Source organism: Henckelia pumila, unplaced genomic scaffold, assembly GCF_033568475.1.
Source record: "Henckelia pumila isolate YLH828 unplaced genomic scaffold, ASM3356847v2 CTG_461:::fragment_3, whole genome shotgun sequence".
NCBI classification, from domain to species: domain Eukaryota; kingdom Viridiplantae; phylum Streptophyta; class Magnoliopsida; order Lamiales; family Gesneriaceae; genus Henckelia; species Henckelia pumila.
Genome location: NW_027331831.1, coordinates 12,296,139 through 12,318,072, shown reverse-complemented (window position 1 = coordinate 12,318,072; position 21,934 = coordinate 12,296,139). Strand labels below are relative to the sequence as shown.

Genomic DNA, 21,934 nt, shown 5'->3' with positions numbered 1-21,934 from the left:
TTTTATTTTTATTATTAATTTTTTTATGGTAGTATTAGTGGTTGTGGTATATTGGATACTTGTAGGGGTGTTCACGGTTCGGATAACCGCCCGATTCGAACCGAAACCGAAAATTCGGTTCGAACCGAAAACCGAACCAAAAATTTGGTTTCGGTTTTCGGATTTTCGATTTTTCGGTTCGGTTCGGTTTTTTTTCGCGGTTAACCGAACCGAACCGAAAAATCGTTTTGTTTTTTTGCTTTTTTTTTTTGTTTTTGAATTTGAATTTTTTTACCAATTAATTAATATGTACATCAATATTATGTGCCCATAAAATTAATTTTATTGAAAAACTGAAAGAACAAAAATCATCATTCGTTTTTTTTTAAAAAAAATAATTGGTTTAATTACTTATCTAATTATTCAAAAATACTTGAATTGTGGATTCAACTTGAAAAATGTATTGATTTAGTGATTTTAAAAAATATTGATTTTTGAAATAGAAATAATTAAAAATTAATGAAGTTATTTTATTATATTATATATACACATATTTGCATTATATATTACATTATTTTTATAAATTCATAAATTATTATTATTGAAATTAAAAACGTTAGCAATTTTTTTGTACTAAGTGTAGTTATTTTCAAATATATTTTTTGAAGTATTAAATCACAAATATTTGATTTAACCATTAATTTTTTCCAAAAAATTATTCTAATAACTAAAAATATTTAGTTTTTTTTTAAAAAAAAAATTATTTTAATTTTTTTTTTCAAAAAACCGATTTTTAGAGAAAAAAAAATTAATTTTTTTTTAAAAAAACCGAAAAATCGAGCCGAAAAACCGAAATAATTTCGGTTAAAAACCGAACCGAACCGCCCAATTCGGTTCGGTTTTCGGTTTGGCTTTTCGGAGAACCGAAATTTCGGTTTAACCGAAATTTCGGTTCGGTTCGGTCCAAACCGCCCGAATGAACACCCCTAGATACTTGAATGGTGCTGTTCAGAATGAAATAACTGCACAAATAAATATGTATGATTTTACAAAAAAAATAATTCTAGATTTACGGAAAGATATCAATGAAATTAGGCCACATATATATAAACGAGGTGTAAACAAACCAATGAAGGCCAATACGAAGAGAATTTTAGTATTTGAATTAGTATACTTGAGTACAAGTTCGATTCGAAACTCGAAAGTTCAATTTTTTTTTCTCGAATTCAGTTTAAATCAAAACTCGAGTTCGATACGAAATATTTGGAAGCTATTCGAAAATAAAAGGTTGAAATATATCTAAAACATCTTTATATTATATTAATCGAATATCAAAACTGAAGACCAACTCGCAAACTATCGAATAATTTGATTTCGAATTCAACTTGAATTTGGCTCAAATTCAATAATTTCAACATGAATCAAATATTTTTTTAACCGGTTCAAAACACTTTTGTAATTGCTCGATTTATTTATACTTTTTATCTAAACTACGATGATATAATATTTTGAAAAATTAATCATCTTTCTGCAATAATTATATAGTTTTTTAAAAAAGAAATAGTAGTCACATTAACAACTTTCTTCCAAAATTTATATATTTTATAATTATATTTTGCATTTTTGCTGATACTAAAATTTAGTATTTGTTTTAATTAAAAGAGAGAATTTAAAATAACCAAAATTGGTTTTTTGCAAATTAGGCCGCCCTAGTACTAGTTTACTCTGTTCCTTGAGGAACCCCATCGGCCACCGTATAGCCACCGCCGGAGACAATAACGCCACCGTGCTCACTCACGATTCCCATTAATTATTTGCTTTCTTGACAGAGAATGAATCAGGGAGTGCAGAAGAACACCCTCTACGTGGGCGGTTTAGCGGAGGAAGTGAACGAGAGCATACTCCACGCGGCGTTCATACCGTTCGGCGACATTAAGGATGTGAAGACCCCGCTGGACCTGGCCACACAGAAGCACCGCTCCTTCGGATTCGTTACATTTCTGGAGAGAGAAGACGCCGCCGCCGCCATGGACAACATGGACGGCGCCGAGCTGTACGGCCGCGTGTTAACTGTTAATTACGCACTCCCGGAGAAAATCAAGGGTGGCGAACAAGGATGGGCAGCTCAACCCAGTAAAGCCTCATGCTTCTTTTTATTCTTTGTCTTTAATTGTGAAAGTTAGGAAGAATTGGTTTGACTGTTGATTGCTGAATTTCGAAATTATCTGTTTCAGCTGTTTTTTGAATTAGGGTTTCTGTTGTGATTTGTGTGCTGAATTTGTATAACTATTTACTATTGATGGTTGAATTTGTGTTATTATCTGAAAATACTCGGCAATCAAACATTTAACATACTCGTTCCTTAATCATCTAATCTAGGCAATAGAATAATCCTTCCTGGTCGTATGAGTTTTTACAATATAACTCATCTGATTTTTCTGGAAAATCGGAGTCCCAAATTATCGATTGCCTTGCATGACTTACTGTTAGTTGAATTTAGTCTTGTAACTTGTTAGAAATTCAAGCTAGTATTGAGTTAAATCCTGACTTTTACATTGGGTTATACTCAGTTTGGGCGGATGCCGACACATGGTTCGAGAGACAGCAACAAGAACAGGAAATGCTGCGGCTTCAAGAGGAGCAGCGTGCCGCGATGAAGGAAGCTGAAGAGTTGCACAGGAAGAAAATTGCTGATGAACGAGAAGGCGAAAAAGATGAGACGACGGATCCCATGGCAAAAGCTGAAGCTGAGGTTTTGAAACAGAACTCTGCGGCGTAGTTTCGAGTTAAGTTAGCAGGCATCAGTTTCCAAAAGCTTATTTCTTGGATCCCTAGTTTCCAGGTTTATTGAAAGTTGTAGCATCAAACACCATGTAGCATATTTTTGTGACCTGATATATTCGTAGCTTTTGAGGCATTTGGTTTGATTGATTTTGTGTCCTAAAGTAACACTGAGGTAAATATTCAGAGTCAAAACATGATAAATTTTCTTATCGAATACATATCTATGCTTACTGCTTCTAGTTGGTCGCAAATTTCAAGTCTATTCGGAAAATTCTACATTTTGGAGTTTTGAGGCTGCTGCTATTTCAAGAAACCACACCAATCTCCCGTTTACTGGACAAACCATCCCCGCAGGCACATCAGCAGATTCGTGGTCGGCATCTTCAACTGCCATTCGTGCAGCTTCGGCTTTATCCACACCTGTGACAACCACCGCGACATTGGAGGCAGAGTTTATAACAGGTAAAGTGAAGGTGATTCTCTCAGGTGGAGGCTCAGGTGAATCTGTGATGTACGTCACCCATTCTTCTTCCAGATTCAGCACCGAGTGATTCGGGAACAGCGATGCAACGTTCCCGCTGGGTCCCATTTCCAGGAGGACCAGGTCGAATTTAGGACAGTCGTGGATTTCAGAAACACTAATCATGCGAGTCTTGACAAGCTGTCTGATCACAAACTCGTAGTCCCGGGCTGCCCGCTCTACCGTTACCGAGTCGTTGACAGAATACACATGACTGTGAACGATGGGCACCTGGAATGAACCGAAACAATGTCGATGTATCCATCGATCAACAATCAACATACCAGAAAACGAAATTAATTAATGCAACGTATCGACGACTGGGTAACGCCTAGAAGTTACACCTCACCTTGGACAGAAGATTATCCCTCACTTGCTTACAAGTGCTATCAGCATGATTTCTGGCAATCCCACGTTCATCGGCGAAAAATACATACCATTTGGCCCAATCAACTGTCCTCTTGTAAGGGCTTTCACAAAGTTTTCTGCTCAATACCAGAAAGATACAACATAGTTGAACTTAATAAGTTTGATAAAAAAATTCTTCGTAGGCCTCGACGAAATCTATGATAAATTTCACTCGATGTAGCGTATAAAAAGTCGAACAAAAAGAGCAGATATACGCACCCCATCACAGTGACAATAGAAGCTCCAGATAAAGCAAGGGTGAACACACCTCTCTCTTTTATAGAAGCCTCTGATAATTCTGAAATGTACTCTGCCAAGTTGGTGCTTAATACATCCACGTTTTCATGAACTCTTAGCTCTATTCTATCCTTTTTCGCCACATAAACAGCCATTTTTTCTCGCAAAGAATGTAAAGCACACTGTTTCAAATTTAAAAAAATCATGCAAAAGGGATCAATGATACTGTAATGTCTTGCTGTTGTTTCTGAAAAGAATCCACTACTTATCATATCAGATGAAAATGAATAACAGGAAACTATTTTTCAAAGATGGATCAAGAATCCAAACCCGTGGTCGCCCACAAATTTCTTGTTTTCAAAAAAACCATATTTTATGTCAAAATACATGACGTGAAAGTAAAATGATCAACACATAAAATTATGTCGAATCAAGAACAAAATGATCACAAAAATCCGCAAAATCTTCTCATTTAATTTCATGCCTGCAAAATGTTAATATATCAACACAAAACATATATACTTATCGAAAAACCCTTTCACACAACAAATCAAACAAAGCAAATCCATCTATGAACTATTTAAAAAACAGTGACAATACTTGTTATAGTAAAAATGAATCTTATCTATTTGATTAATTAATGTTCTCAATATAAAATACAACGAGGGGTGGAGAAAGGGAGAATCTTACAGGCAAAAAAGACAAATGGGTGTCGAAAAATGAAGCAAATTGAATGAAATAGAAGCTGGATTTTCAACTCTATGGTTTATATATACTGCTTGCGTGCAGCACTTGCATTTGTTTGTGGGTGTATATTATATTATAGTTATATATAAAAGTAAAAATAATAATAACAATATTAATTTTTAAGTGTCCCTGAAGTAAGTAATTCATTAATAACGGGACTTACTTTAATAGTAAATTGATATTATATCGTGGCCACACTCTTTCCACAATAAGTATTTACCTTTTTTTCCTCATCCTTTAATTGGAAAGGATATAGATAATAAATGGCAGAGGGACAATTTATTTTGAAAATTGTTATATGTTGAAGATTATGCACACGGTTACATGTTACTTTTGAAATTATAAAATTATATAAATGTTAAAAGATTTCTTATTTGCATTAGTGCATATGCATGTGGATAATTTATATATGTACGTAACAATGTATATAATCTTCATTGCGTGTGTAGCATAACTCATTTTATTTTCCATTACATACATACATGCATATATACGTGTTTTGTGTGTGCGTGTGTGTAAGAAATATGCATGTTGAATTCTAAATTTTGGGATACCATAAAGAAAATTAAAGGGCAACAAAAATTATCTTTTGGAACTTGAAAAAAATATTAAGAAAGAGTGTTCATCATGGATTTTGGGGGTTTCTTGAATTTTTGAGAATTTAGATTGGGCTTAAAAAAAAAAAAAAAAGCTCTACGAATACAACGTAGATTTGTAGATAGATTTTATTTAAATTTTGGATTTCATTATAAAGATATATAAGCAACACTTCTCTATTATATTTCCTAATTTAGAGAGGAAAAAAATGGGAATCTAAAGCAATCAATCATTATCAAGCAATGGAGGGCTCCAAGTAAAAGAATATTGAACATATATGCAAAAGTTCTCCACTAGCTAATTATCAAATCAATGCCCCACGTACAATAAGACTTCTTACCAAACCCTAATCCTACTTTTCAAGAATCCTTCATCACCATGACCAAAAGCTTGAGTGATACCCCTTTTTAACGAAAAATAAAGATACAAAATTTTGCGTTTTTAATATATATATATATATATATATATATATATATATATATATATATATATATATATATATATATATATGACTTGGATCAATGTGCGGAATTAATAATTTTTATAAATTAAGAAGACAATTTTTTTGAAAAACCTTTGTATATGTTTGTCCATATATGTTATAAATTAAACTCTATAAAATAATTATTATAGCTAAGAAAATTTAACGCTATTATTCTTTTTGTTATGCCTTGTTTTAATTGAATAGTCAATGAATGAATCACTTATTTATTTTTATAAATATATATGTGTAATCAATTTTTTATATATTAATTCAAAGAATATGATTATATATATAATGAATTTTTTGTAATTAATTTTATGTTCTCTGAATAAAAAAATACTCTTTAAAATTATAATTATTAGTTTATCAAATAATCAATATATCTCACAATTAATAAAATTTCATAGTCTTAATATTATTAATTTATCGAAAATTTACCTTCAAAAATTTTTTTTTATCGAAAATTTAATATATGTGTGTATTTTGTTTGTCCTTGAGGATCTTGCATATGTTATCCATCTCTAGGATATTTTTTTTTCTCGAGTTGGTAGAGTTGGCAGACTTAACTCTCTACTCATAGGAAGGGGTTTTATATATATCGTGTAAATTGAATTTAGTACCATAATGACATAGATTTTAAAATATAAAAATATCGTGTATACAAATTAATAGCATTTTAAAACCCTACATTATATTTCTATGCACCAGTTTTTGACTCACGAAAACTCTTGTGAGACTTTTACGTCAGTTAATTTAGTGAAACAAGTTTTTTATTCAACTCGAATCATGAAAATGCATTATTTTTTTATATAAAAGTATTATTTTTTACTCTGATATATATGATCGGATTAGCACGTCTAGTAAGAGACCGACCTTTTTTTACTTTGGAATTTGTTCATGATTGACGAGAATATATTCTTTGATTAATTTGTTAATACTTTCGAATACGTTAAAGAAATATAAAATTAACCTCATATAAATTCTATGAATTGATCAACAAAAGAGGCAAGAATTAGTCAAAAGTGAATTATTCTGTTTTGGCCAATCACATTCAAGTTCACGACCCTTTCGTACAAGAATTTTTTTTTTTTGAAGAGTTTCGTACAAGAAATTAACATTACAAGTAGCGTTCTCTTTCTTTTTCGTATTAATGACTCTGTATATATACTTAGATGAGGCATATACATTGTGAGTACGTATTATAATATAATAATAATACATGTATATTATATATGACATGAACATACTATATTATTTTAAAAGTATTTTTTTATATAAATTATGTTTAATATTAAAAATTAAATATCCCAGTATATTATATATATTTTTGTGAAATTTCTAGAGATGATATCAAAAAAAAAAAAAATTAAAATAGTTTTTTATAATACCTTTTTATGTGAAATGGGATATGATCATTTAAAAAATCAAAAATTATAGAGAAAATGAATGAATATTTTATTAGATGTGATAGTGATAGATAAATAAAAAATTGACTTGAATATATTTTATCATTTTTATATTAAATAAAGATGAAGTATTTTGTTTAATATAAGGGTACTTTATTTGGTTTATGCAAAATTATATCATGACCATAAAATTAGTTATTCTTGACCCCTCTCATAATAATAATAATAATAATAATACGTAGATACATATATATATATATGTGTGTGTGTCACACATAGGGGTGCAAACGAACCGAATCGAGCCGAATAATGGTAAAATTTTAAGGTTCGAATTCGGCTCGATAAGAGTATATTCGAGTTCGAGCTCGATTCGAAGTTCGATAATTTCAAATATTTTGGCTCGAGTTCGGCTCGAAATGAAGTTCGAGTTCGAGTTCGGTTCGAAATATTCGAACCTATTCGTGAACTATTCGGATATTATGGTTCGAAAGCTCGAAATGTATATATATTATTATATAATTATATTATATTAATTAAATATTAAGGCTCGCGAACTATTCGCGAACTATCGAACGGAGTAATTTCGGCTCGAGCTCGGCTCGAAAAAATGTTCGAACATGTTTGAATTCGGCTCGAGTTCGATAAGCTTGAATACGAATCAAATATTTATCGAGCGGGCTCGTAAAGCTCACGAACAGGTTCGGTTCGTTTGCACCCCTAGTCACACACTATGCTACAGTTAATTAACCCGTACGTTACTACGTTTTACAATATAGTTGTAAGACATTATCGCCTGTTAATTAATTAATATTTCATTTGACATTTTGTCCAATTCTTTTTACTGGATTTTCGTCGTTTATCCTGTAGATTAACCAACTTTAAAATTATATTAAAACTCAATCAATATAATATTAAATGCATAGCTGATGGCATGAACCTATCCACACTTTGTCTCTTGTGGTGAAATTTGACCTGTTTTAATTTGTTTCTTGTGATATTTAACATATTGTTTGGTACATCGAAGCAAAACTAGTGAATTACGTAAGTGGAAGTAGATTTTGTTTTTTTTTGGAGCATGCAAGCAGTTGCTCATCTTCGAACGAATAATTCATTAAATTCTTCCTCAGAAATTTAATTCACTGGTCTCCATGAAGAGATAAATTTAAACTTTATATTTTGGGAAATTAAATTTTTTTGGTCCATCAACCTGTTTATTTTTTTTGTTTTGGTCCATTAAATTTTCAAAGTTTGGTTTTGGTACACTACTTTTTAGTTTTCGATTATTTTGGTCCAAATACTGATGTGTTACCTTGAAATGATGATGTGACACCGGATAATACTGACATGTCAGACTGTCACGTCAGCAACTTGACCAAAATAATTGAGAATTAAAAGTTAGTATATAAAAACTAAAAATTTGAAAAGTTATTAATGGATCAAAACAAAAAATGGAAAAAAAAATTGAATTGAAAAAATGAACAAGTTAATGGACCAAAAACTCATTTTTTCTCATATTTTTGTAGGACCAAGCACTGTTTTGCAAAAAATTATAGACAGTGAAAACCGTGCAATTCAAATATTTTATATTATATATACAACTTAAACATCATTTGTATATGGCTCTCCCAGTTTGAAGAGACATCCATTCAATCAATTCTTACAATTCACATGAATCAAATCAAATATTTGGTCTGACTCTAATTAAACCATTTGTAGGATAGAACCAGTGTTCTAAAAGGCGCCGCCTAGGCGCTAGGAGGTTGTTCACCGCCTCGCTTTCTTGCTAGGCTATGTCTCTAAGCGTTGTCCGCCTAATCTCCCGCCTAGGCGACGCCCAAGCTGCCTAGGCTGGCAGAAATCCGCCTAGGCGGTTACTATTTTTTATTAAAAAAATAAAAACTAAAAAACTAAAAGAGAGACGCGAAGCGAGAAATAAATACAAAAAGAAAGAAGAAGCGCAGAAAAAAAAGTCAAGCAAAAATTTAAATATCATATTACATATGAAGACTTGATATCTATTAATATTTATATTGTTGTTGTTGTTGTTGTTATTATTATTATTAAAAAAAATTATAAGATTTTCGTACAAAAGGTGAAAAACATAAGATATAAAAATTATATTATATAGTAAATTTCTATTTCAAGTTATTTATTATTTAGGTTTTTTTTTTAAAAAAGACTGCCTAGGCTCTGCCTAGGCGGTCGCCTAGGTGGCTAGGCGGTAGGTCGCCGCCCACCTACCGCCTAGCTTTTTTTAGAACATTGGATAGAACACTTGTCGGTTTATTAAAATTTATAGTTTGTGGTAACTATACAACACACATCTTTTTAAATCGTCCATCAGCTCAAATGTCTTGTAATACAATAGAACTCACATATCTCCATTATGGTATGATATCGTCCACTTTGGGCATATATAAACCCTCATGATTTTGCTTGTGAACTTCACCCAAAATGCCTCATATCAATGGAGATATGATCATTCCATATCGAAGTTGCTCATCTTCATTGAGTTGGGCATAAACTATCATGATTTTGCTTTTAAACTTCACCCAAAAGACATCATATTAATGAAAATATCATTTCATATATTAACTCATGATATTTCTCTTGATGTTTCAATGTGAACTTTGGTTGCATTTCCAACATATATCAATCATATTGTGAACATATTATTTTTATAAGTATGGACAAAAATGGATGGGCTCTTGGTGATGCACAAGTACGGCTGAAACAACATTTTCAAACACAAATGAGATTTATTTTGCGAGTTGGCAAGTTTGTATGATATGAGGGAAGGAATTAAATTTTTGTTGTGTTGTGGACCAATTATTTGAGGTTTGCCAAAATGGCGTGCCCAATGTGGACATCTCCACTTTTTCTTGACACTGATATTTTGAATAAATCAACAAACAACTATATTTCAAAACTAAAATAAAATATATAATATAATTGTTCTCTTTTTTCAAAATATCCATCTCTATAATACACTTATCGCTTGCTTTTATAGGAAATAAACTGTAATGACATAAAACCTGAATACCCCGAACATTATATCGCATTCGACGTGGAAAAAAGTATTTCAATATAGTAAAATTTTATACGAAAATTCAGTATACTTGGAACAATATTTTATGTCTTATGAATACTATAAAATTATGTATCTATATTATACGTGTGTAAATGCATATTCAAAAAAATCACGTGAGGCTGTCTCACAAGTTAATGTTTTGAGATAGACCTTCTATTTCATCATATTCATGAAAAATATTATTTTTTGTTTCTCAAAAGTGCTATTTTTTATTTTATATATAGATCGGATCGATCAATCTCAAAGATAAATATCTATTTCTCACTAGACTTTCTTATGCATATTTAAATGATTCATTCGTGAAATTCTTTCACATAATACTTACTTATTCATATATACTATTATTTTACCCGTGCGATGCACGAACTATATATATCTTGTGTATAATATAAATAAATTTGAATCAATGAAAATATTGACTATACAATTAAAATGTTAATAAATTTAATTTTACAATGAATAATAAGAATAATAAGATTAAAAATTACTTTTTAAAACGGCAAAAAAGTTCAGCACACTCTATCCCAAAGTAAAAAAACTACATTTTCAGTGATGTCAACAACTCTCACTTGTATATTGAACCTAATGAAAGAATGATTCAAAAATAAGTTTCATTAAATAATCAATGTAATATATGCAAATTATGATATATTTTTTTTAGCAACCCTCGTAGTTCCTTGACTATCGAAATGGTCACACTTTTTCACAGTAAAATTTTTCACCCACTGCATTGAGTTTCTTAGGACATTCTTTGTATGACAAATACCATCAATTTTCATTTGATTCCACGAATACTATTTTTGCATATACCCAAAAACTACCTACCTATAAACAGTACAAATAAATATTCAATTACAAATACTCATATTATTAAAAAAAATCAATCACATTCACACCTCGTCGTTTTCAGACGATTGTTCTATATATAGTCCTGAAAATATCCTTTGAATTTCTAGGTTTCTCGATAAAAGTTCGGGCACATGGCAATGACATTGTGTTGATTGAATTCTCTTGAGTACTGCTTGAGGTGATCCTAAATCCGAAAAGAAATTGATTTTATGTAAATTATCAAAATAAATTTATTAGAATTTTAAACAAAATAAAGTAATATAAGAGTAATATTACCTGTTTAAAAATTCTAGAATTTCGCGTATTCACCTTTTAACATCAATTTGTTGACATAAAATGTATTTGAAACACCTACTTAATTCACCTTTATATCTTTTTGCACGATACATTTGAAGAACCACAATCACCGACTCATCACCAATTGTATTAAAAAACGTCATCATTTCATCTACGAAACTTTCCAGCAAAGTGCATAGTAACTTGTTGTGCCTAAAAAATTATAAATATACATAGAATATATCAACATTAAAATTTCTTATGTCCAAAAAAATGTTAGATTATAAATACTTTTACACTAAATCTTCAATGGAAAAATCAATTATCTTTGTAGGACGTCCATTGATTTCTCTGTTTTAGGGTTTTCCACTTGAAATCATTACAACAATCACATATAAAAAACACACAATGATCAATAAACACATTAATATTTAATAATAAAATGCTAACATCATTTAAATTCACGAAACTTCAAAAATTAAACATACCAAAAATTTTATTTTCATCGATGATTTCTGTGCTTGTCAAATCTTTGAAGTTCTTGAATTCAAATATCTTTGACGGAAAATTATGATTTTTTATTTCGCATACATTTGTTTTGTTGATGAGATTAATTTTGTATATGCTCGAGGTGGTTTTGATTTTCATTTTATTTTGTGCAACGATCATGTCTTTGATGACATAAAAATGTCTTTCTTTGAGTATTGGCCTCAATTTGTCAATGACACCATATTTTATGGTTGCATGTATGCGTGTTCCCTGGAAGCGAGAAAAAACAAAACAAATCGAAGTTAGATTGATGATAAATTTAAATCGCAAATATTTTATGTAACTCAACATTTGGAATATACATTTCATTGTAGCTAGGATCTTCCTTGCTTTTATATGGAGGTAGATCATAAATAACGTATTAATCGTAATTTCAGTGCCCAATACCAATCTGAAATATTTATTTCACGAATAACTTTGAACAACGGTGACATTTGATGAGTATAGAGTGGAAACTATGTTGTAATTTTTTGATTGAAGTTGAAAATATAATTATATTTATACAATAATTGTGCTCAATTCAATATTGGAAATGTTCTATATTTTTGATAATTTTTAGATTTTGTTGTATTTAAGAATGGGCCGAGAAGTTAGTAGTGATTGTATAGTTTTAATAACGATAGTGATTTTGTATGCTTTTAATTACGGAATTATAGATAATGATTTTGTATAGTTTTAATTACTGTTTTTATATTTTTGTATGTTTTTTATACGGAATTAAAAATAAAAATATTATTTAATTTTTAATTACATAATATTGTGATTAGGTTTGGAATTTGAATGTTTTGTAAAGATTCCTCCCTAATCAAAATATGTCAAATATAAAATAACTGATTTAATAATTTGTAGAAGTATGATTTTTTAAGTTAATCTTTTTTTTAATGTTTAGAATAATTTAAATAATATTCTGTAATTTTAAGGCGCTCCTAGTAAATATATTCAGAAGATATTATCGAATATCACAAATCAAGGACTGATATCTGAAACTCTAAACGTTTTCCTACCGTTGTCAAAAGGAAGGAGACGTTGAGCAAAGCTTCTATAAATATCAGAGTCTACTCAGATAAACGAGAGTCACGCTTACAAAGATTTGCATACTTGAGCACTTGAAAACACTTCTTGAATACTCGAATGCTCACTCAACCCTTCGCTAAAAAGTTTATCCGATCTACAAAGAGATCTTTTCAAGGGTAACTCAAATCCAGCCACTGTTTGAAGAACACTATCTGCTACAAGGATTTGAGATTCTAAGTCTTCAAGAAGCTTAGAGTGTTATCATCATCAACTGAAGAAAGTTTGATAAGAACTTAGAATCTTATCAGTGTGAATCTAGGAGTTCCATCTTGGGCATCTGATAAGTCCTAAATTGGATCGGCTGTATTGCATGTTGTTGTAATAACCAAAGTCTTCTAGTGTATCCTTTCCATGAAGAAGAAGGGGTGACGTAGGAGATTGAGCTCCGAACATCCATAAACATATCATTGCTTACTTACGCTACTGCATTACACGATTCCATCATTATCATCTAGTATAGCAAGAGTTGTTTCCGCACTATTTTCAGTAGCTCTTATATCTCTAGAAAGTTAAAGGAACATCGGTTGAGTAAACTAACATTTGCTCAACAATATTGCATTAGAGTCAAATATTTTTAGAGTGTGTATTCACCCCCACCCCCCTCTACACGCACATTCGATCCCCAACAAGTGATATCAGAGAGGGTGTTTCTTTTAATTGTTGATACTCATCATGACTTCACTAAACAAAATTCCTATGTTCTCTAAAGAAGATTATGATGACTGGAAAATTCGTATGCAGGCATATCTTTCTGCTCGAGATGATGATATGTGGTACGTCATCACTGACGGACCCATGAAGATTCTAAAAGTCAACAATGTTGTAGCCATATTAGGAGGCGAACCACAGATGGTTTAGCAACCTAGAGCAGAATGGAGTAATGAAGACAAAAAAAAACCAAATCTTGACAATGTGGCTAAGGATATACTGTACAAAACGCTGGACAAAAACATGTTTAACAAGATCAAGACGTGCTCAACCGCCAAAGAAATTTGGGAGAAACTTACTCAACTGTGCGAAGGGAACGATCAAACTAAAGAAAAAAAACTCACTGTAGTCATTCAGATGTTTGACAACGCCAAGATGAAACCAGAAGAAACAATGACTGAGTTTGATGAAAGATTTAGCAATATTATTTGTGAATTAATTGCTCTTGGAAAAATTTATACTAATCGTGAAATTTTCTTGAAGGTTATGCGAGCATTACCCAGAGAATGGGACGTCAAGACCATATCTATGAGAGAATCAAAAGATCTAAACAAACTGGAGCTTCATGATCTATTTGCAGATCTCAAGGAGTACGAGTTGAACTCGGAATAAGAACAGAGGAAGATACACATGCCTCGAACCCCACCAAAGCACTGACATCAACTATCTCACCTCAACCGACTGAGGAAGCATCAGCAAAGAAGATAGCTGAGCAGATGAGTGGAGAAGCGATGTCTCTCTTCATCAAAAGGTTTGGTAAATTCACGCGTAAGAATAACACAAAGTTTAACAAATCATATTATAAACAAGACCATACAGAGGATGGTCCTGCATGCTTTAACTGTGGCAAGCAAGACCACTTCATTGCAGATTGTACTAGGCCTAAGAATGATGAGAGGAAGCATCATGTTGAGAAGAATAAAGGCAGGGAAGAAAGAAGAACATTCCAAAAGAAGAAGGAATAAAAAGTGCTAGTTGCAGACGAAGGAAAAAAACAAATGGACAGAAACAGAATCCTAGTCATCCGATACAGATAGCTCATCCGAAGAAAGTGAAGAAGAACAAATACAATGTCTTATGGCCAACTCTCAGAATGAAGAAGACGACACTGAGGTATTTAAATTTAACTCATATGAATTTACACAAGAAGAACTCGTTCAAGCACTTAATGAGATGATAACTGAGTATAAGAAACTTTCTACGAAACTCGAGGAAGTAAAGACAGAAAAGGCACGTCTTATTGATAAGTCAAGGGAATCTAGCTGTTTACAGCAAAAAAAACTTGACGATCTAAGGACTAAGCTAAACCCATTAGCAGCTGAGAATGATGATAAGAAACGAGTATTACAAGCCACTTTGTATGAAAATAAAAATTTGCTTAAAACAATCAACTCTTGGAATAAGGCTTCTACCTCGTTGGATAAGATACATGAGAACCAGAAACAAGCAGGTGATAAAACCGGTATTGGATATGGATCAAATGAATGTATTCTTACGAAAAAAAATACTCAATCGTATTCTAGTGGGAACGATCCTAATGTAATAAGATTTTTCGATCTAGTACGATGTATGAACATGATGAACCTAAGATCTATGATGGACAGTCAAGTCGATATGAGAAAAAAGGTAAGCATAAAGGACTTGGATATGTGGAGCCCCAGAATCCAAGGAAAAGAGAGACATGGAACAAATCTAGATTGAGTGAACAAAGAAAGGGAAACCAACCTAAGTTCAGGCAGTCAAGGTTTGAACCAAGTCAATCCAAGTACAGAAATCATCGGGTGACACAAAACTAGTACTTCAATTGCATGCCTGTTCAAAAAAAAAATTGCATGCCTGTTCAAAAACGATACAGACTGGATAACAAAGATCAAAAGTTCAAACAACACACTGTAAGATCCAGACCACACACCAGTACACATCGTACACCTCGACTGACTCACTTTATAGATGCAAATACGGGTAAAACCGTTAGAGTAATTCAGGTGTGGGTCCCAAAAGGACTAATCCAGTTCAGAACCAAATAGATAAGGGTACCATGGTTATATATTCTTCCTGCAGGTACTATCAATAAAATCAGTCGAGAAGAATAGTTCAATGGAAAAGACAACGTGGTATCTTGACAGTGGATGCTCTAGGCACATGACTGGAAATAAAGAATTGTTATCCGAAATCATACAATACAAAGGGCCTAAAATTATTTTTGGTGATAATTCAAAGGGTAAGATCGTGGGTAAGGGTAAGATTACTCATGGTAACTTTATCATTAATGATGTATTGCTTGTTGATAACTTGTGCTATAATCTAATCAGTATTAGTCAACTATGTGATAACGGTTACATTGTTGAATTTCACAAGCACACATGCATGATCAAATCTAGTAATGGTGAAATCATGTTAACCGGACTAAGAGAACAAAACATTTATAGGCTACATTGGCAAAGTACACAACCATCAGTTCCTGCATGTTTTGTTTCTCAAAATAATAAGCAGAGGTTATGGCATAAACGGCTCAATCATTTAAATTTTAAGTCCATTAAACATCTGAGCAAACATGATTTGGTTCTTGGTCTGCCCAAAGGTGATTTTAAAAAGAATAGAGTTTGTTCGGCTTGTCAGCAGGGCAAGCAAGTGAGAGCTACTTTTAAAACCAAAGGGTGTATATCTTCTTCTAAATGCTTAGACCTGTTACACATGGATCTATTTGGTCCTATACCGGTCAGGAGCTCAGGGGGAATGAGATATACCTTAGTTATTGTGGATGATTACTCTCGTTTCACTTGGGTAATTTTCTCATCGTCCAAAGATCAAACAACTACTCACTTCATAAAGATTTTTAAACGTTTGCAAAATGAGAAACGTACTGGGATAGATCGGATCAAGAGTGATCGAGGCACTGAATTTTTAAACAAAACCCTCGGATCATATCTAGATGACCAGGGAATCAAGCATGAGTTATTTGCTGCTCGGACCCCACAGCAAAATTGTGTTGCTGAGAGAAGAAATAGAACTCTTAAGGAGGCAGTTAGAACTATGATTGATGATTCCAACGTATCTCAAAGACTCTGGGCAGAGGCAATTAACACAGCATGTTACACTCAAAACAGATATATGATTAACAAGAAGCACAACAAAACACCATATGAGATCTTGAATGACACAAAACCCTATGTTTCATATTTTAAAGTATTTGGCTGTACATGCTTCGTTCATGATAACGGAAAACACCGCTTAAGGGACTTTGATGCAAAAGCAGAAGAAGGCATATTTGTTGGATATTCCTCAGTCATTCGAGCTTACAGAGTTTTTAACAAAAGATCACTGACGATAGAGAAAACTATTCATATTATTTTTGATGAAGCTACTGTATGTGCAGATAAGTCTCAAACCAATATCAAAGATCTAGCAAACAGGCTAGAATCAACTGTTCTAGATGATGAAAGTGAGAGTGATGAACTTCCCATCATAAGAGATGAACCAGAAGAAGTAATCATCCAACCCACTGAAGGAAGAATAGATCAAGATCATGGAGAACAGAGAATCGGAGAAGAAATCATTGAACCCGATATCACAGTCAGGAATGAGGATGACACTCCAACAAATCAAGGCACAAATTCCCTTGGAAATCTTTGGTGGAGTAAAAGTCATCCACCCGAGCTGGTCATCGGTAACCCTATTTGTGAGGACCTCGGGTTGCTAATCTCATCATAGAGCAACTAATGATTCATTAAACTATTAATCAAACAATTAAAGAATAATAAATCAAGAGCAGAATTTTGTTTTTTTTTTAAATCCGAAGCCTTGCTCGATCGGACAAAATCAGCCGATCGAGCGAGCACAATTGCTCTGCTCTTGGTCTGGATATATATTGGTCTCGCTCGATCGGTCAAATCCTACCGATCGAGCAAGCAAGAAAAATTCCAGTTTCTGCCTATAAAAACAGGCCTCGCTCGATCGGTGAAAAGCACCCGATCGAGCGGCACCCATTTCCAGAAAAATCTCAGAACATTCTTTGCTGTCAAAAACTTGGAACCATGGCATGAATCAACCATAAATCTAATTCTAAACATGGTATACAATCTGGAAATATACATATAAACATGTACCAAGTCCTCAGCCTCAAATCATGCGATTCTTACATCAAACAAATACATTATAAATATTTATTGAGCAAGCTACACAAGGACTCAATGTGAGCTTCAAATATATAAGTGTTTATCAAGTTTGATGCTATCTAACTACCATTCTTCATCTTAAACCCGAGTCCACACTTGCTAAATCTCGCTCCCGAGCTATCAACGTCATCTCAGACTAGCTCCTGCCCCATCTGTTGCAATGCACACATACAAAACAAAGCAACAGTCGGATAAACTCCGGTGAGAAATCATCTCAGTATAAGCAACATATCAAAAGCGTTAAATAAATCATATCGACTCTATTTAACTCGACTCAACAAATAGAGTAAATAACGCATATCTTGATTTAGAATTGATTCATAAATCATCGTTGCCATCAAGATTCGTATCCGATCTTGACATGGATATCCATCTATCATAGCCATTCTCGGGCTAGAAAATAAGGTCACCCTCCGACCTTGGCATCGAATCAATTCATATCATCATCGTATCAAAATCGTATCGACTCAAAATCAAAGATCCACTACCTGGGATGGATCGACAACATCAAAATCAAATCAAAGCAATAAATACGTATGTGATTTTGGCGGAACAACTCAAGAAGAATCGTTCTTGAGTTTCAAAATTCCTGACTCTCGATGTCGTCATTATACCTTCGTATTTCTTCTGTTTTGAACGCTTCAAATCTGAAACATAGCATTAAAACATTCATATCAATCTTCATTCTATTCAATCATTTCAAATTCAGTTCACAATCATGAATCTAAATTCATTCAAAATCATTTCAAATCTCAACTTCTTCTTATTCGGTACAACTCGGAGTCGTGAGTTGTTAGCCTTCGAAACTAGTCTGAAACTGAGAATTAAAATTGCTATATCATCGATAACATCTAAAAGAACATCTCATCTCAGTCATAGGCTATCAAAACGGTCCAAAAACACGAATCAACGGCGTAGCGATTAAAAATCGGTAACTGACGAAATATCGAATTCGAATCTAACTTATTTAACTTCAATCCAATTCATAAATCCATTCCAAATAATTAATACATCATTCTAATCCTCATAACAACAGCTAAGTATATCAAATACAAGCTGGACATCATAAAAAGTTCATTCCTTAATCCATATTCGATCCGGTTTCGAAAATAAACGATACAACACGTCAAGAACATGATCATATACCAAAGTACTGATCTCTACCAAATTTCGTTCTTCAAAACATGCCAAGATTATTAAATACATACATCAAATCGAAGGCCTCGTTGCAAGGATTCCAGAACACTTTTCGGAATCAAAATCGGACGATCGGATCAAAAGTTACGGCGATTTGAAAATCAAAATTTCAAAAGAAATGGAGAGGGTTTCGGCTCTCTGTTATGTTTCTTCTATTTTCTGAATTCTGAGATGAAATAACACGTATCAATCTGATTAAATCGGATATATATTGCATAATTACAATTTAGTCCCTCAAATTTTTATTAATTGCAATTCAGTCCTCGGCCTTCGTTTTAATTCAATTTCAATCCAAAATAATTTAAGAATATTAGAATTAAAATCGAAACTCTAAATATTCTCAAATTAAATATACTCGAATTAAAATTAAATAAATTCGGATTAATAAAATAATCCCGGCCTTTAGCATTTCAGCCCTTCAAACTCCGATATTTTCAAATCAGTCTCTGATCGGGTTTCATCTTCGAAATAATCATATTAATTCCCGAAACGTGGAATTTAATCTTAAATTCCATAAATATTCAAATCGAATATTTATTCTTTTAATTTAAGAATTCCCGGAATTTACTTCCCAAAACCCGTAAAATTCTCAAATTAATATTTTTGGCTCGAAAATTAAATCTATCATTTCCATAACTTCTCAAATCAATAGTAGCCCATAATATGGAATTTAATTCTCAAATCCCATAATTAATAATTTAATATTTTCGGGCCTTACAATTCCTCCTCTCTAAGAAATGATTTCGTCTTCGAAATCACATTCAATCGAACTATTCACTCTGATAGACTGAATGATTATCTGAAGTTATTCTCACTTCAATCATATAACTCTGAACGTCGTATCTCATCTCTTCATCTCTTAGCAGACTCTTTCTTCGAATATGCTACTATTCTCTTGTCTTCGATATTTATTCAGTTGTACTTTAAGTCATTGAAAAGAATTCGTTCTGGGCTGTTTCTTTCTTCAATCAAAGATTTGTCGACTAATCGACTTAACTCAAAATCTTTTCGAAATCTATCTCAACTAATTAAAGTACATAGGAAGAATCTTCTGATACTTCCTTCTCTTATTCACATGGAACAAATCAGATCCATCATATCAAGCTGATCCAGAAAAGCATTAATCTTGTCTAACCTCTCAGTCAGTGAAGTTCAGTATTGGTGTTGACTTGTTTCTCTCTCTATATTATTCCATGCTCTGCATAGAACATAAATCAAGTCTACACTGTCATTCTGTTCATTGCTTCAAGATCAGTATTCAACTTCATATTATGAATCTGTAAATTCAACTCTACTCTTTCTCTATTTTGAATTGAATGATGTTTCAAGAATAACTTTTCCGCTTAACTAATCAGTTTCAGCTTCAAAAGTTATATCTATCATTCAATTACTAATTCTGTTTCTTATTCTCTGTTTTCATTTCGTACAGATTCATCTTCAAAATCTTTGTGTGTCTCAAATTAAATCTGATCTGATATTGACAAATCATGTCTGATCTGATGTTATATACTTCGGTAGTATCATTTCAACACAAAGAAATCGAATTTCTTTTCATCATATCATCATAGCATTATCTCAAAATCGACTTAATAGCGGTTATAGGAATTATAATCATCAAGGGCAACACATCAAGTCAAGTAATACCGAATCAGGTATTACAGTTCTGAGAATAGTCGCAACATCTGGAAAATCAACTCAGATAATCCATCAATCGAAGAATGCTATAATGTAATCACATATAACCAACTCTCAGAACATCAATCAATCAATCAATCAATGCCACATTTTGTCGAATAAATCTAAAGTCTTAATCCTGACAATAGATTTTAATCATTCCTGTACTTTCATCATATCTCTATATTCTTCACAGATCTGAATAGATAACTGTTATTCACATCTCATACAGTGTATTCTGCAAAATCTGATTCGTCTATTCGGACTATTCATTAATTATAGAATAATATGCTGTATTCACAGATTTCAAAGTATTCAGAGCTGTTGATAATCGGTACCATATCAAGTGAAGTTCATTCTCGAAATTCGATTCATCTTCTCTGACTATTCTTCCAATTCAAGGATAATAAACTGTACCTTTACCTCAAAAAGTACTCAAAGTTTTCGGATCATCTGTATTACAATTTAATAGTAAACCCAATGTTTCAATCTGAAACATTATTTCGTGGCTTACTGTTCTTATTGCAACGAATCTAATCACAATTCAGTGATTTGATCATACAAACAGATCATCGTATACAGTAATTTCAATAAATCTGTTCATAACTACCACCTGTTTACCTCATCTATACTGTTTCATCATGGTAGTTTCGCAAAATATTCTTTCAAATCATAATCTCATTTCAATTTCTGGAGTTTCTAAACTATCACTGAACTCATCTGGTCAACGATTTTCAACTTCATCAGAAACTCTCTATACGTTTAACTTCGAAAACGTACTAATTCTGTACATCTGTTTGCTTTATCTTCTGATAAAACAATTATTGAAAGAATCTTAAATTCATTGTTGTGCATTTTCTTCAAAATCTGATATTTCTTTTCGGAAATATCAAGCACAATCAGATAATCAATCATAATAGAATTCATTCATTCTGATCTGAGGCTTCAATTCATATCTCAATCTGGCATTCTTTACTGAATTCTCATCGCTTCAGTTTACTTTCTGTGTTTCTTTCATATTCTGAACAGTTCTGGCTTACTTCCAATCGAAAATCATTCTGATTGGTGATATATTCGTTTGAATATTCAAACCAGAATACAAAGAAATCTGGAATTAATTCATCAGATGCCTATTTCATTTCTCATTTCTATCTCCAAATACCGACAATTCATATCATC

At 32.3% G+C, this 21,934-nt stretch overlaps 2 protein-coding genes across 3 annotated transcripts; one reads left to right on the top strand and one right to left on the bottom strand.

Annotated features, from left to right (window-relative positions):
• The first annotated feature begins 1,811 nt into the window (after positions 1-1,811).
• On the top strand, positions 1,812-2,928 carry LOC140871792 (uncharacterized). Its single transcript, XM_073274502.1, has 2 exons — positions 1,812-2,112; positions 2,550-2,928. Exons 1-2 carry the CDS (start codon positions 1,812-1,814, stop codon positions 2,756-2,758), a joined length of 510 nt encoding a protein of 169 aa, XP_073130603.1. The 3' UTR covers positions 2,759-2,928.
• An 18-nt stretch (positions 2,929-2,946) lies between these two features.
• Positions 2,947-4,642, bottom strand: LOC140871791 (probable 6-phosphogluconolactonase 2). Of its 2 annotated transcripts, XM_073274501.1 has the most exons (4): positions 4,619-4,642; positions 3,911-4,110; positions 3,633-3,768; positions 2,947-3,514 (listed from the first exon to the last, which is right to left on the bottom strand). In XM_073274501.1, the coding sequence occupies exons 2-4, from the start codon at positions 4,081-4,083 to the stop codon at positions 3,023-3,025; spliced, it is 801 nt and encodes a 266-aa protein (XP_073130602.1). In that variant the 5' UTR covers positions 4,084-4,110; positions 4,619-4,642; the 3' UTR covers positions 2,947-3,022. The 2 variants fall into 2 exon arrangements, with proteins under 2 accessions (XP_073130602.1, XP_073130601.1); XM_073274500.1 differs by lacking the exon at positions 4,619-4,642 and having other exon boundaries at positions 3,911-4,522.
• Positions 4,643-21,934: the final 17,292 nt, after the last annotated feature.

Bases quoted from the DNA above. Each gene is read 5' to 3' on its own strand.
- LOC140871792 (XM_073274502.1), top strand. From the start codon at position 1,812: ATGAATCAGGGAGTGCAGAAGAACACCCTCTACGTGGGCGGTTTAGCG. The intron at 2,113-2,549 runs GTAAAGCCTCAT...GGTTATACTCAG, and splicing joins AGGATGGGCAGCTCAACCCA to TTTGGGCGGATGCCGACACA.
- LOC140871791 (XM_073274500.1), bottom strand. From the start codon at position 4,200: ATGATAAGTAGTGGATTCTTTTCAGAAACAACAGCAAGACATTACAGT. The intron at 3,769-3,910 runs GTGCGTATATCT...GGTATTGAGCAG, and splicing joins TCTATTGTCACTGTGATGGG to AAAACTTTGTGAAAGCCCTT. The intron at 3,515-3,632 runs GTGAGGTGTAAC...GGTTCATTCCAG, and splicing joins GGGATAATCTTCTGTCCAAG to GTGCCCATCGTTCACAGTCA.